The following is a 16,683-nucleotide window of genomic DNA, read 5'->3' as shown; positions in this document are numbered from 1 at the left end:
TCTTCACTTCCAATTAAACTGAATATCTTTTTTATTGAAGGTTTACTGACATTTTATAAATTAGACAATCAAGGAAATAATGATATAATTGTTATTTAATAATTATTAAAATAAATAGGAAACACTGGATGCTGCTGTAAATCATTCAGAATCTATATTTTTAGATTTCAACCTCTTAGAACACTTTATTTGACAGAGGCGACAACATAAAGCAGGGCTGCAGGCCTCTGCAGTAAATCAGCAGCGGTGAGCTGTTTCCTCTTTGCAAAAATAAAGTCAAAAGTCATTTTCTAAAAATATTCTAATATATTTGGCTTTGAGCTGATTTTGTTATTAGTGCTAGTTTATTGTGGATTTTGTTTATTCTGTTTATCCAAACCACACATCATATCATAAGTCTAGAAGTATAAAATGTAAGCCATAACTGAATATTAGCACTTCTAGTAAAGACTGTTTGAAAATACAAAATTACGAAACCGTTCATAAGACATTTTTAAGATCACATCAAACTGTGTGATAATCTGCAGATCTACGAGCTGAAATATGCTTCAATATACATGTGAGGTTTAACATCAAACTGAATCTCTTTCTCTCTATAATATACATAAAACATTTTCATTTGATTTTTTATGCCATTTTCTAACATACAGCCGATTTAAATGGAGCAGACATTTAACTGGACAGAAGTCAAATTCTGACACTTTAGCAGGCGGCCAGGCAACTAAGTCCAACTTGGTGCACCAACACCTCCAGGCCAGCAAGCTATTAGGAGGCAGGGGTGGGGGTGGGGTGTTTGTGTGTTTGTTTGGGTGGATGGATGGAGGAGGGGGTCTGGATGAGGTGTGTGCACTGGGGCACATGCAGCAGCGTTGGCAGTGGAGACATTCGGCCATCACACATGACAACCTGTCAACCTGTCATGCCTTGACCTCCAGGCAGAGCGGCTGGACTGGCAGAGCAGGTCTTTGTTTGATGTGTGGATGTGTAGATATGTAGGGCTCATTATTTCAGCATTTTAGATGTGAATTTACATATATGTATAATTATAATTTTCAATATTTACAATGAGCTATGCTTAACTCTGTCCACTTACAGCAGGAAACAACTATTTAATAACCATCCCTGTGTATGTCCACAAAAATGAGTGATGAGCCTCCATACATCTTCTCTACAGATTTCTGTCAAACTCTTTTCCCCATCATATTTGTCTTCTACAGGATTTTTGCTCTCTTCATTTTTTTTCTGTTTCTCTTGGAGCAAATGCTGTCCATCTGTCCATGCTGACAAGAAAAGGCCTCAGTCCTCAGTCACTGTTTCTCAGCAGGACAGAGGAATGGATGGATGGATGGATGGATGGATGGATGGATGGATGGATGGATGGATGGATGGATGGATGGGGTTAGTTGGAGGGATGGGAGGGGTACTGACACATAGCCCTCCCCGACCTTTGCCCTCAGCGCCAGAGTGGCCCTCGTCTATCTTTGTTAGGCTTCATCTGCAGACGGCTGACTGTGATGTTGACAGATTTGATGTCTGCAGACATCAGAGCAGATTAGACAAGAGGTAAATACTGCAACTTAGATAACTGGGTACATACTGGAATAAAGGCCAGATGACTCCTGTGTCACATACAATAAACCTCCAAGAAATTACACTATTTGATTTCTGAAAACTTAAAATTGCTTCACATGTGAAGATGAACCTGTCCTAAAATGAACAGATCGCAGTGTGATGTATACCCCTGTTTTTGCTGCTCTAGAACTCTAAGTTCTCGGGCTGGAAGTCAGTAAAGTTGACTAAAGTTCCCATAAAGCAGACACTAGCTTCTGTCTAGCCACAGGGGCTGACAGGGCTGTCAGTAGCCACACAGGAGAGGTGCTTAATAGAGGTTCTTAGCAGCACTTCTGTCCGTTTGGTCAGTCAGTCCACTAAAATGCCCTTATCCTTCGGTGGGTGTGTGCATGTGTTTTATGTATGATGTGTGTTGATGAAAAAGCATCAGTAATAATGTTAAGTACTTGAAAAATGGATCTACATAAGCAAGGACTATTTTTTTTTCTTTATTCACTTATTTCTACTGCCGGGTGGCCATTGGAACCATTTGCACCCACTAAACAAATTCAAGCTATCTCCACAAGGATCAAGCTGCTAACTTATCAGAGCTGTGTTTCAAGCCTCATGCCAGCTTGGAAATAACTTGTTTTACCATAATATCTAAACCTCTTCTTACAAAGTGAAAGCGCACTTCAAAAGAAAGCAATGGCCTGTGGGCTTAAAATTAAAATTACATTTGCCCCACCGACAATATCAAGACACAGATCCTACTGTGAAAACTCAACATTACTATCAATATACACCTGGTCAGTGTCCATTAGACTGACAGAACTCATTAAGACCGTATGTTAGATTAAAAGGCTTGTGGTCCATATAGGACCATATACTTTTTTTTCCTTTTTTTTCTGACATGAAAAGTTTGGACACACTTGACCTAAAGGCTTTTTGATCTGCAGAGCTCCTGCACACCGTACTAACTGTACTGTAGTTTTGTTCTGTAGTTGTGTGTACAGGACTGTTCAGACAGTTCAGTTGGTTCCACTTACTGGTTTTAATAATCAGATGATTTGTTGCAAAAGTCTGTCTGATGATGATGACTTAACGACGTTAACGACAAGAATGATGGATAAAACCTTTTAAAGATGTTTCTATTCACCCCTCAGTTAGGCTATTCAGTACAGACTATGAAATGACTTACCTTCTTGTTCCTGAGAAAATGAGGGATCTGGGGTCCTTTTTCCTCATGAACTCAATGATTTTGAGCTCTCTCTTAGCAGTTTGGGCGGGGAGCTCAGGGGCAGAGGGAAACAGGGCTCGTTCGAGTTCGGCCTCAGATACAGGCCAGTTTAACAACTCAGACACACGCTGACTAGGTGTGGTTGTGTGGAAGAGGAGGGTTGTGGGAACAGTGGAGGGAGGGAATTTTTTGAAAGTGAACAAGGAAAAGAGGTTAAACAGGAAAAAAAGAAAGTGAGAAAAAGAAAAGTGAGCATGCCATGAAAACCCCCCAAAAAATGCAAGAGGAAACAAGTCCAAGCATAAAGTATGAACTATAAGGGGGTGTGGTGTCACATTTGCTGAGTGGATTGGCTCTTTTGGAAATCACCTGTACCTTTAAAACTGTACCTGTGGAGAAAGTGAAAAACACAGGACATGCGTGCAGTGATTTGATTCGTACCTGTTTCCATGGACGTGAGAGGCACAGAATGCAAAGCTGTAGTGCAGCAGGGTGGGGTCGATCATGGCTCCGTTCTCCGCCCTCTCCAGCAGGTCGCTCAGGTAACATAAATGCCGATGACAGCCTCGAACACCATAGCGAGCGCAGTACTCATCTAAGACAAACACTTGACCAGGACTGAACCAGCCCTGCGGGGAACATACAAACACTGCTGTGTGACATCTAGAGGCAGCCAAACACCTTGGGGTGCTTTTACACCTAACCTGTTTGGTTGATATGAACCTCAGTATGTTTACCTGATGCGGTTTGTTTGGGTTGGTGGGAAAGCTTTCCATCAAACACTGTAGAGGACTGAACAACTGGACACGAGACCAGTTGAAAAGGCATAACATATATAGGGAGCCCAACTATAGGTGTGAAATTTAATTTATATCAATCATAACAGAAGTTATGTCATGACACTTTCTATATAAAGCAGATCTAGACCGTACACTTTATATTATTTATAAAGACCCAACAAGCACCCTTAGTGCATCCTCTATCTCTGCAGGCTCAGAGTGTGAAATGAATGTCAAATCATTGAACGGCTGCAGAAATCCCCCGCCAACACTTTTCTGATGCAGGCGGCGTCCAACAAAACACCCAACAATCCACGTTTGATGCAGTGACTGGTCAAGTGTGTGGTGCAGGCAGGGTTTGAACTTGTCTTTTAAGCACTCTTTTTTCATTCCTCACTCACAGTTACATTGATATGAAGCCTTTCCTTACCAGGCATGAGTAGGAGTCGTTAAGTCTGTGGTCCAGAGTAAGGCGTTGTACCAGCTCAAACAGTGAGCCATGGTCAAAGTTACAGGGGTTGGCTGAAATAAACTCATCCATGCCATGCTTCTGGGCTCGATCAGCATCTGTACATAACCATGTGCCCATCCACCAATGAGGAGACAGACAGAGACAAAGAAAGAAACAGAAGGCAAATGTCAGACTGTGGTAAAGCAGCATAAATAACATTTCTCAAAAATGTAATTAAAACACATTATCTGAAGTGCCAGCAATAAAGCAATGCTGCACAAACTTTTATAACAAGAGTTAAAGTTAACTGCAAATTTAAGTTTCATTCAAAGCAGAGTCAATTTACAATGGGTAAAATTCAGTTCTTATTCTACAGCACTTTAATATCACATGTCATGATTTGGACAAGTGATCACATTTGAAAAAATGTGCCAATCAGTTAATAAGATAAGTACAGCATTGACTTCATGATGGCCCCTTCATGAGGGTTACCAGTTTTGACTCAACAGGCAGGGTAAAGTTAAGATGGAGAGTTTTCCAGGCGGCTTTCAGGAAGTGACTGCTGATCGGGTGGTTGAAGGTCATGTGCATGTTGTGTTCATGCATATTCATATACATTTACATCTATGCAAAAATCTAAGCATATTATTAGGTTCAAGTCTTTCTGTGTAACTACATATATTTTGTATTGAACTTGCTGAATACTGCAGAAACATAGCAGTACACGTCCCGGTGCAAGACCAAGTCAGAGTTTGTGAGCACCTGGAAGGAGGATTACAAACACTGACAGCAGTACACCCACAGGATTCCACTGCTGCCAGTGGCACAGGTGCACTCATGAATCAATCAGCAATAATTTGTGAAGGAGGAGTGCATCATGGCATTAATTAAATGTCTTATCATTAGGTAGCAAATTACCTACAGTAGGTAGTAAACAGTGTCAGACAGCCAATAAGCATGAAGTATTCTTCTACTTGTGATTTACTAACACTGATTACTGGGTGTGCAACACACACAGAAAACACACTACACTAAGACCAGGCATAGGTCTCACTGTGGGGTTTTACTGCCAGCTGCTTATCAGCAAGTGTACTTTGTGCTGCTTGTTAGCTGGCCAGTGTGTTGACACAGGTAGCTAGCCTGCGTCTGCTTGTTGGTTCTTTCACCACATCGTCCAATGGGATGGAAACCCTGCTGCATCCTGTCCTTGCCAGCCCAAGGATGATAACCTGGAGCTGAGGTGGAGAGTGTTTCTGATTGCAAGCGTCGGTGTTGCTTACAGTCAGGTAAAACATATAGACCTAGATGACACATTAAATGGTAGTCAGACTTAGAATAGCTGCTCTTTAGCACAGAGGAAGTAAGACATCTCACATGGCTATTATTTGCCACAAATGCAGTCTTCATTTTAGCACTGGGCTCGCGCGAAGACTACCCACACTTCTACTCTACTAATACTATTCAGATATTCATTGTTTTTTTAATTTTAGTTCAGCTGCTCCAGGTCTTTAAACAGCTTCCTCATTTGAAATGGGACACTCAGTTGCACAGTAATGTTGTTACTTTATTTTGTAAAAATCTATAGTTTTAAACAATACCCAGGGTACATGGCATTTCACATTTCAGATCATAGCAAAGTCAGTTCTTCCACTTTCACATTATAGGCCAATGCAACAGCCAATTTTAAATGTTGGAATAAAATGATCCAACTTTTAGTTGAATACTAAATAATAATAAGAAGAAGAAGAAGAAGAAGAAGAAGAAGAAGAAGAATGGAGGACAAAAAGAAAGGAAGCCATTGCAATCCACAGAATTTGTTTCTCAAATGTGTGGATTAAGACTGTAAACAAATCTTAAACTGAAGAGAACATTGGCTTCACAGTCTCTTAGAACAGTGACTTCCTCTAAAAAACACCAGTCATCAAAAACATCTTCAAAGATGTCTGTGCCTCATAACAAAATATTGCATTGGCTGCTAATAGGCCAGTTATATGCTAAGCCACACACCTTACCCCTGCAAAGATCCAGAACTGTGTAACGCATAATACCATCACACAGTCACCCTACTCCCCCATTTTAATACCACTTCACTGCAGTGTCGGTAGCCCCAGCTCCATGGCCCCTAATTAATCGCTGCTGAACATCTTACAATGAGCTGAGGATGTGGTAGACTGGACTAAACTTGACAGTCTGCAAAAAAGGCGACCTAAAATAAAACTCCACAACAAATGTTCACTTACTTTCTTGATGGTATGCTTTACTTACATCAGTGTGAGTGACTGGGGAATGACTAGATTTTTCTGGGGGCTGTAAATCCTTGAATACCTGAACTCCACCAGGCCTTTCTAGAGTACAAAAGGGAGGATTGCACCTGCTCAGTTTCCACTTTCTTGAGTTTGGGATTTACATGTCAACAAATCTTATGCTAATATGCTTTGATATTGTTGCACCATCTCAAGTTTTACTAGATTACTAGTACTAAGATATAGCTATTATAACTGAAACCCTAGAGTGTCTCTAAGAGTATGTGAATAAGATGGCAATAATGTCCTTAGTAGAACATTGCAACACCTGACCTGATCTATACGTACACACAAGCTTTTATATAGTTTATTATTTTATTATCTTAACCCAGAAAAGAAAAGAGATTTTTCAGCCAATGTCCTCTTCACAGCTCAACAAAGGTACCCCAGCTTTCGACCTTTAAAAAACTTGTAAAAACCTTTCTGTTTCCAGAATGCTTCCCTGCCTAATAAAACTAACAAAAACTAACAACTACTCTGTGTCCTTTACACCTTTCTCAGCTTATGTCCTCCTCTGTAAGTCGCTTTGGATAAAAGCGTCTGCTAAATGCAATGCAATGTAATGTAATCTATACGTACACACAAGCTTTTATATAGTTTATTATTTTATTATCTTAACCCAGAAAAGAAAAGAGATTTTTCAGCCAATGTCCTCTTCACAGCTCAACAAAGGTACCCCAGCTCTCAATCAACAAACAAAACAAAGAGTGGTTTGCTGGGAGCTGATTGTGTCCCCCCTCCCCCAAAAATCTAAAAAGGTGACATTGTGGTGCCCCTTTGGTCTGTAGCTGGTGGCCTGTCAGGTCTGTTTGATGTGAGTGAGCGGGAGTGGAGGCGGGAGGGCTGGACAGTAACATGCAGTGACATTAGTCACCCCTGTCCGTCTGGGCTGGGAAGGAGGGCCCGACAATGATTGATGGCTGCTATTCATTTATAGATCCAGAAGAGAGGAACCGGGAGGCAGTGGACACACTGCTGGTCCTGGATGTGATGGTCAAAAGCATGTGGGGCCATTGAGCATGTGGCTTTTTGTGAGCTGATCACGAAACACATCTAGAGATTTCTGTCACTGTTGTGAAGATCCTCACTGATGCCTGACGTCTCTAAACCTACACCACTGCATACCTCATCATCAAAATACCCTTCCTAATTTCTGTCACAGCTTCCAACAGCTGACTTTCAACAATCAGTGATATGAGTGTGAGTGAGTTGAGTTGTACTTGATTCCTTTAAAGTCTGAAGGTTGGACTACTGCCTGAGAAACGGCTGGAAGCTAAGTTGCATTGTTGGCTTAATGTTGTATGAAGAGTTAGAAAAACAGGGAAAGGATACAGGGTAAACCATCAACTGAGGTCCAAGCTTTTTATGCACATGAGAAGGACTTGAGATGAGTTGAGTTGTGTGTAACATAAGTTCCTGTTAAGTTTTGGGACTTTTTTTCCCCTATATACCCCAGAGCCCCTGTGTTAAGGCACTGTTGCTGCATGGGAGGTATTCATTTGGAAATGTGTACATGTGTGTTTGCCTGTACATGTATGCAAACGTGACAGAGAAGCTATCTCTCTGTGGACACAACGAGTTAAAGCAATGGTTACTGAACATTAAAAACAGTATCTGCATTGTTAGAAGATCCATGACTCACTTTGTCTGCGTGTGTATATCTACGAAAATATGTCAAAACAAATTAAACTGTCACTCATCATAACAAGAAAAAGTGGAAACTGTGAAGATCACTTTCACCTCTCAGCCACTGAAAATAAATCTCTTAACTGTCTTTGTTGTTACAATGTTTTAATGTAGTCTATTTTGATTTGGGTTCAGGGGTGGTATAGTGGGGGTGACATGATGTTATATTATTCATTGCACTGATCCAGGTGTGAACTGACAAGTAGTTATTTGGTAACATTGACTGATTGCTGCCTGATTTAATTGTGCAGCAACCTCACTGTATTATTCATGGCCTGGCACTTTTAACTTGGTAATTACCAGCTGCTGGGACTCAGTGGGACTCCAGTGGTTGTGTCAAAAACAGCTCACTCAATAAATTCACTTACACAAAACGCACACAAGAAGCAGTTTTTCATTTATTGGGCATGTTGGTCTGCACCCATTTCTCTTCAACTCATTGTGTTCTATGCTTATAGGCTGCTGGAACTTTCCTTCTTTTTGTAGTTGGCTGTTTGGAACAGGGTTTTTACACGCTCCTAATAACTAAGCAATTTGCTAATGCCTTCATATGTCAGATAATATGTACATGTACTGTAAGTCTGCCTAACATAAAACATACTGCTGCACATAAGGATGCAATCATACTGACTTGGGCTCAAAAAACGCAACCCTCTTATTTATTTAAATGGGGCCAGCCTGAGGGTACAGTAGTGGTGTCAAAAAAACGTTGTATGGACCTAAGTGTGTAAATGCAGAACAGGTTAAGGTTAACTATTGTTCTTTCTTAACTTTGTAGAAAAAAGGTGTCCCCTCCCTGCAGAATAGATACTCAGGACACCAAACAAACTAAGAAGTAATGTGTTGAACCATTTTAGATTTTTTCAGTACACTAATGTTAGCTTGTTTAATTCTTAACTGTGGAGGAGTGGAGACCATATAGACCTGCAATGTAACAATACAGGAAGATCTTCCACCAAAAATACACAAACTTTGCACAGCAGTCACAGTTCAGGGCTTGAACGATAGTGACTTTTTAGATGTCTTCAAGTGTGTCATCACTTTAAGAGTTCTACTCCAGAGATGTTAAAAGTTATTAGTACCCACAACGTCAACTGTGGAATCATAAAGGGCATAGAATAATATCAAAACTTTATGAGGGACTTCAAGGAGAAAACAAGTAGCACCTACATTAAACAAAAATGTAAAAAGGATACAGTTGCATTACAGAGGAAATCTGGACAAGATATTGCAGAGCAGATTTTTTACACCCATTCAGCAGCCACATCACTGTGAAACAATGTTGAAAATTACTTTTGAGGAAATGCCCCTAAACAGCCTTCTTTTGTTAACATTTTTAAAGGTCTTTCTCTTCTTAATTAGGGCCCGAGCACAGCGAGGCCCTATTGTATTTCGAATGCTGAACGACGTTGAAGAGTAAATCGCATTTTCCACAGCCCAAATCCCCCCCAAAACTCACGAAAATTTGCCTACCCCCCCAATGTCAGGCGTAAAATTACGTATTTTGGAGGTGTCACACATGCACGCGCGCATACGCCTCCATAGCGCCACCTAGGTGCGCGTTTTTGCCGGTGCCCCTCGCCACGGTTTCGCCCACGTGCACGAAACTCGGTGGGAGTATGTAACATGCCCAGACGCACAAAAAAGTCTCTTGGTGCCCCGGGCGACAGTGAAGCGTACGGCGTCCAATTTTGCTCAGATTTGGCCTTTTCCCGTTTTTGCCTCATTTCCAGGGGTCGCATTTGAACGAACTCCTCCTAGGGATTTCATCCGATGTGCTTGAAACTTGCCGTGTGTGTTCTCAAGGCCTCGACAATGAAAAGTTATCAAAATCACAACTTTTTATCAGAGGGCGTGGCCGTGACGGTGCGTCAAATTCGACGCTGCCGATTTTTTCACAAAAAACAAGACTCCATTGACTTTTGGGCTGATTTTCGGGCAAAAGTGTGCGGCTATCATATACTTTGTCACAGCTGTCTGAAATTTGTTGTGATTGTTAACAGCAGTATTATGCACAATCCGGCTGCATAATTAATGAGGGGGCGGGGCAAAAGCGCTCTATAGCGCCCCCTTGAATTTTTTTTTCAAACAGCACAGTTTTGGACACAGAATTATGAAACTCAGCCACTGTGTACAACATGGCAGGACCTACAAAAAAAATCTATTGTCCAAAACTGTGGGCGGGGCTGTTTGAAAGAAAAAATCAGTGGCGAAGGCGCCGATTTCGATGTGAGCTCATATCTCAGGAACGCTTTGGCGAAACGGAACCAAATTTGATGTCATGCTTCGAGGCCCTGTCCCCAGTCCAGGAAACAAATATGGTGTCATTTTGTCTCTAGGGGGCGCTATAATTACCAAAACATTGTTTTTGCTCATATCTCCTGAAGTGTTTGTATTTGAAATGAAATTGTGATATCCACAGATACTGTGGGTTGCCCCATTGATAGTTGATGCCAACTTTTCATGTTAGCCAATCGCTGTTGGCGGCAACGCCACCAGACAGGACGTTTGCTCATATCTCGGCAACGCTTTGACCTCCGAAGACCAAATTCGGTCACGGGCATCAAGACCGGCCCCAAAGTGTGCCAATAACATTTGGTGTCATTTGTCCACTAGGAGGCGCTGTAATTAACAAAATTGCATGTGAGCTCATATCTCAGGAACGCTTCGGCCAAACGGAACCAAATTTGATGTCATGCTTCGAGGCGCTGTCCCCAGTCCAGGAAACAAATATGGTGTCATTTCGTCTCTAGGGGGCGCTATAATTACCAAAACATTTTTTTTGCTCATATCTCCTGAAGTGTTTTAAATGAAATTGTGATATCCACAGTACTGGAGATGAAAGGATCAGCGTCTCCTGATCTGTTTGGGACATAAAGTCCTTAACTCTGGATATGTCCTTAAGTTGGTAGAAGGCTGTTTTGGTGACTGATTTTATGTGACTCCTGAAGGCCAGATCTGAGTCTATGAGAGCTGTCTGAAACTTCTTGTGGTTATTAAGACCGATATTATAAAGAACGATATTATGCACATTTCGACGTGCACACATTTCAACGTGTGCATATCTGCGAGGGCCCGACCATCGCTGCTTGCAGCTTTAATTTGTTATTATTATTCTATTATTATCTTATTCTTTGTTTGTTTTTTTATCCTATGTTCTGTTTGTTAAGTTTGTTCTTTAAAAGATGGATCACTGTGTAATATTACCAAACAATGATAACTGAAAAGCTAAAAAGTAAAAAAAGAAAGAAAGAAAGAAAATCTATGTGCACCCCCATGATCTGAACATGTTGTTGTGTTTGGTTTAAAAATATGAATAATAATAAATTAAAAAAAACAGAAAAACAAGTGATCTTTGCTAGATGGCATGTGGTAACTTCCATTTATGCTGAACATTTTAACTTCTTTGTCAGTTTACAACATTTATGAGTGAAATTGCTAAACATTCTAATAACAATTTGCCGAGTGAGCCATTCAATAAGATTAAAGACACATTTGTGTCATGGCAGTGATACAGAAGTCAGCACAAATCATGTTAAAGAATATACATGCTATAGCTTTGCAGCAATCAAACATAAAGTCTATGAAAATCTATTAAATTTAACTCTGACCTAAACTGCAATAGTTGTGTGTGTAGTCAGTCCCTGTTGTGCAGACGACAAACGTGCAGACAGAAGCACGGCCAAAGCAAATCATTTCTGCATGCATGTTAAAAATTAGAGCAAAGTTAGTTAGTGTGTCTTGTATTTCTGTCCTCCAACAGAAATGACAAACAGGAAGTTATTAAAAGAGGAAGAACGATGGACAACAAAAGGAGGAAAGAGAAAGAAAGGGGAGGAAAGCACTTACCCTTCAATCCGGCTACAAGATAGCAGGGTCAGGGTTTAGAAGAAGGAAGGAAGACAGAAGAGAGAACAGAGAAAAAAAGGAAGAAGGAACAAACAGAGAAACATAAAGACACACAGCAAAGCCACCAACATTTTAACAGTACAGCAGTCCTACAACAAAGAGCAAAGCAGCACACAGAAAGAATAACAGTAACAGTTGAAAACATGTACAGCAGGAAGAGGACAAAGTAAGGACATCATTGGCTATGTCAAAAATGTTGCGAGGACAACTGTACAGTAAGAGATAGAGTGAGACATTGAGCACAAGAAGCTGTGAATGATAAAGAGAAGACTAGACTGCTTTATTCTTTTTTAGTTTGCCTGATTGCTCTTGTTATAAACAGTATACACACAGCAGCCTTCACATTCATTGTATGAAAATGTAACAGTCACATAAAGTGCACACTCAAAATGTCTTTGATAAAATGGATGCTCCTTCATCAAGCACAAAAACTTTCGATAAAATAAATAAGAATCTGAGAGCTGAAAACTTACAGAACTGAGATATGGGTGCATCGAGCTGTGGCGCTGTGCCGCCCCTCGAGTTAAGTTTCTGGACCTGGGTGGGAGGAACTGGCTTGTGTGACTGCCCAGTGGCTCGGTACATGGCCTGCACCCACAGGATCCGGTCCTGCTCATCATCGCTGGCAAATATTACAGTGTCACCTTCTTTCACAGCGTTGAAAAACGTCCGGCCGCCATCTAGACCTGAAGGATGGACAGAGGGAGGGGAGGTCGATGCATTTGTGATGAGCCCGTTTGGTACATGACCTCATCATTAAGTAGTCCTGCTCTAACAGGTGCAACAAAACTATCAGGACAGAGATTTGTACACACCCACACTAATCAGGAAACAGACGTGAACACACGGTGTGGGTGTGCAGGTTTTAACAACAAATTTGCACTTCAAGCTGTGACACTTGTCCTCCCTTAACATCGTTTTTGTCATGCACTGCGTGATGTGCTTGTTGTTACCTGGCTGGGGGTCGGTATAGTCCACAGTGTAGCCATCCAGTTGGAGGAGCTCCACAGGTTCGGCCTTCTTCTCTCTGTAGCTGCACATGGCAAATGTGTACTGACTCACCTGGACCAATCACAGAGAGAGAAGCGTTCACTCATCAGCTAGCTCACGGAATACATTAAATATGGATGTATAAGTCAGCCATTTACCACACAAGCCATTCCTGTCTCGTATTTGCTATGTCACAGCAAACCACAAGGCAACATTATCATACGACAAACATCAGGAAGTATGCACTGACAAAAATGGGGGGTTCAGGGTGGTGGGCTGTAGTCAACTAGTTGGCAGTTATGTTATTACTGAAATTTAGAAGAAATAAGCATCATCTTAAGTGTGATGTGATTGTAGGACCAGCATACAGTCACAGTACATTCAGTACATCAACCATCAGATATCCTGAACTTATTCAAGTGCTTCATTAACCATTAGTGATAGAAAAGGAGTTTTGGTTGGTTTTCATGGGAAGGTTCAGTCTGAACAGGTGACGTTAATACTAAATATTTTTCTTTTATTCACCTGATCATCAAGAGTCCAGATTTTGTCTCCTGAAATAAATGAATTATGACAACTTAGGATGTGTGTCATTAATAGCTCGATTTCTCCACATTCACTTTCCCTCAGCATTTGGTATTATGTAATATCGCATGTATGGAATGTCGCAGAGTGGCTACTTGGAGAAGGAAAGTGGGCGAGGAAGGAGTGGGGGAAATGAAATGGAACTCACTTGCCCGTGTACAATTTCAGCCCAAGCTACTATGGATTGATCACCAGCTATAGATTTAGTATGACACTGCTTTGTACAGGATTCCTTTCAATGAAAGGTTTTTTTATTTTCATTCAGACGTCAAATATGTAAACTGACATGTTGAATAATGTGCACCGGCCCTGATAAATAAAGAAAATAATCGGTTTTATGTACATTACTACCACCTAACCATTGCATCAAGGCCCTGACCATGGCCTTGGATTAAAATGAAAATGTTGTTACTCAAAAAAAGACCAAGGGTGCAGTGTGAAATGACCTGGAAGTATTAACGTGGACGCCATGATAAGAGCTGTTTGAATTCTCTAAACTGTTAAGGAAAAGAGCTTCAGTGCTTCCTTTTTTATCTCCTTTAGCATAGGATACACTGGACCATCCTTTAAGAAAGGAAAGGAGGTAATGCCGTCCCACAGTTCCGCTTGGTCATTCACAACCAGACAAAAAAAACATCAGTGTATTTAAACAGTGTGATGCAGACTGCAGCAGAGAGAGAGAGCATATGAATATGAACAGATGTGTTGACGTGATGTAAAAACTTTGATCCTGAAGTGTGTTCTGTTGTTGACTGTGGAGCTGCGTTCACACACAGAGTTAAAAAACTGTTTGTAACTGTGACATGCAGTGTCCTGCAGGGTGAGCAACCATACTCAGTGTGACAAACTTCTGTGACAGGTGGACAATATTCATTTATTATTTGAACTCTGACGTTGATAATGAAAGTCAGATTTTTCACTGGGTTGTCCACGTTTATATTTCCTGCATGAATCAACATGGTCAAAGCGCACAGGGAGTATCTAGATGAGTGTTTTGTAGTCCATCTGCTGGACTTTGAAGTTTTATCACAGATCACATCAATAACATTCACCGTCTCTTGATGACGTAGTCCAGTGTAAGTGCAGTCAGATTTTCTGAACACTGCGGTCCTCTTTTCCTAAGTCCTCATGAATTCTCCTCTCCTCCATTTTTTTGACTATTTGACCATACCCCCAGTCTCTTTAGATACCATTGCTCCAGAACATACAAAAAACTAGCTGAACAGAAAACATCAGCAGTAACTAACAAAGCTGTGATCCACCTGAGAGAAAGGATATCAATAACAAAATCAATGCTTGCAAAGCCTGGGCTCTACATGCCAACAAACACTTCACAAAACAAACACCAAACTGAGACTCTTTCTGCAAATTCTTTCTTCACATATAACAAAAGACTCCACATAATGCATGCACAGTATCAGAATCATCTGCTAATTATAAAAATAAAAAACAAAAAATAGCTGTGACATGCTCCATAATAATAATAATAATAATAATAATACTAATAATAATAATAATAATAATCATAAAATAATAATAATAAAGCCCCCTCATCCAGCCTTGAAATGGAGAGGCCATCACAGGCAGACCTGGCTCCCCAGACCAGAAAGACTGTGCACCCACTGCACACAACAGGAAGTGTAAACTGAGTTGCACTTTTTTTACTACCTGCCTGTACCAAGACATTAACTGCACACAGATTACAACCCCCCCAGAAAGACAGCCAATGAAATACAACCAGCATGAAGACCTGCGCGCAGGCTGCACTGTGCTGATGTACAGACACATACTGACTGTGCATACCTACAGAACACGTCTTCAAAAACATTCCTATGTTGCAGTGTTTATAAAGTTCTCCCATATTTGTATTTCGATTTTTTTTTAATGAAGGCTTAGGGTTTAATGTTTCTATTTTTATTTATGTGTATATTATTGTTATTATTTTTATTATTATTATTGAGTGATAACGTACTACATGATCATTTGTATTTATCATGTGTGAGGTTTTGGGTTTGTATGTGACAGCTGTGTTACTTTTAGTGGACCTCTCATTGTGTGTGCATGTGTGTTATGATAATGACATTATAATAAAGTGAAGTGGTTGAATTAGAAGGTTAACTTGAAGAGGTGTGGCTGAATGTAGCACTGATAATAGGAGTAAAGATGTGTTCATGACCAGCAATAATGAGCTGTGTGTGTGTGTGTGTGTGTGTGTGTGTGTGTGTGTGTGTGTAAGGTTGCCGAGTTTTGTCATGTGACAGTTGCTTATATAGCTGCAGCTATATGTTGCTAGACTTTAGCATTTTAGAAAACATGAGCTTCCCTTGTTGAAATTGTGACTTTGGAAACTAGAAATAAAATAAACCGGATATGACATGATGCAGCCTCTTGGATGGAGCAAAAAATCTTCACATCCACAACATGGTGCACGGTTTAAAATAGAACCAAGATAAATGAAATCCAGATGCACAGCCAGTTCCTGATTCTTTATCAAAATGATTAAACAGTGAAGTTGATTGCTGTTAGTTTGCAGGTATTCTCTCCAGCTGAGTTCTAGTACCACCGTCACTAAAACACTTTCACAGACAAAATATCACATTTCACCTGAAAGACTGTGACTGATCACATTCATTCACTCTTTCTATTTTGGACTCTACCATGAGCTTTCCTCTGGCGCCTCTCTCAGACTCATATATGAACTTCACCCAGAAGATGTATCTCATTTGCTACAGACATTCATGCTCCCAGAGGATGAATCAGTGGGCTTTTCTTTAGTGGCACCCTCAGGACAAGCAAAGTGAATTGTCCCCTCCATCACTCTCATATTGTGTGGTGTAATGTAACCTACACTGGAGACAGCAGAGCGTCACAGTCACGTCACTAAAACGCCAGTATTGACCCATGAATCAGTGTAACCCTGGCTTAGGTTAGTGGCTGTGGTCTTGTCACTACTCCCTGTGTTGGTAACAGAAAGTGTAGTGACTACTGTAGCTGCCAGTCATACCCGCCTGTCGTCACAAATCACCAGGCCCAGCCGATCTGCCACTGCTTCCACCTCTGCTGCTGCAAGTGGCAGCTCTCACTCAAGCTGCAGCTGCATTCTCTGTGTGTGTGTGTGTGTGTGTGTGTGTGTGTGTTTGTGTGTGACAAATGAGATTCCCTACAAGAGCACTGATGAGACCTGAGGCC

The 16,683-nt window shown here is 40.9% G+C and overlaps 1 protein-coding gene across 3 annotated transcripts in view; it reads right to left on the bottom strand.

Annotated features, from left to right (window-relative positions):
- Positions 1–16,683, bottom strand: part of LOC113745798 (calcium-dependent secretion activator 1-like) — an 86,812-nt gene continuing 70,129 nt past the window's right edge. Inside the window, exons 10-15 of one of the 3 annotated variants that reach the window (XM_027278833.1) lie at positions 12,873–12,981; positions 12,393–12,605; positions 11,860–11,871; positions 4,001–4,137; positions 3,233–3,420; positions 1–1,533 (exon numbers count right to left, since the gene is read on the bottom strand). In XM_027278833.1, coding sequence (XP_027134634.1) covers positions 1,485–1,533; positions 3,233–3,420; positions 4,001–4,137; positions 11,860–11,871; positions 12,393–12,605; positions 12,873–12,981 — 708 coding nt within the window. In that variant the 3' untranslated portion in view covers positions 1–1,484. Of the gene's footprint in view, positions 1,534–2,061; positions 3,421–4,000; positions 4,138–11,859; positions 11,872–12,392; positions 12,606–12,872; positions 12,982–16,683 lie in introns of those variants that run through there. The other 2 variants (XM_027278831.1, XM_027278832.1) reach the window with 2 other exon arrangements.

Source organism: Larimichthys crocea, chromosome VI (genome assembly GCF_000972845.2).
Source record: "Larimichthys crocea isolate SSNF chromosome VI, L_crocea_2.0, whole genome shotgun sequence".
Taxonomy (NCBI): Eukaryota; Metazoa; Chordata; class Actinopteri; family Sciaenidae; genus Larimichthys; species Larimichthys crocea.
The sequence above is the reverse complement of the archived record's forward strand: the minus strand, read 5'-3'. Positions and strand labels throughout refer to the sequence as shown.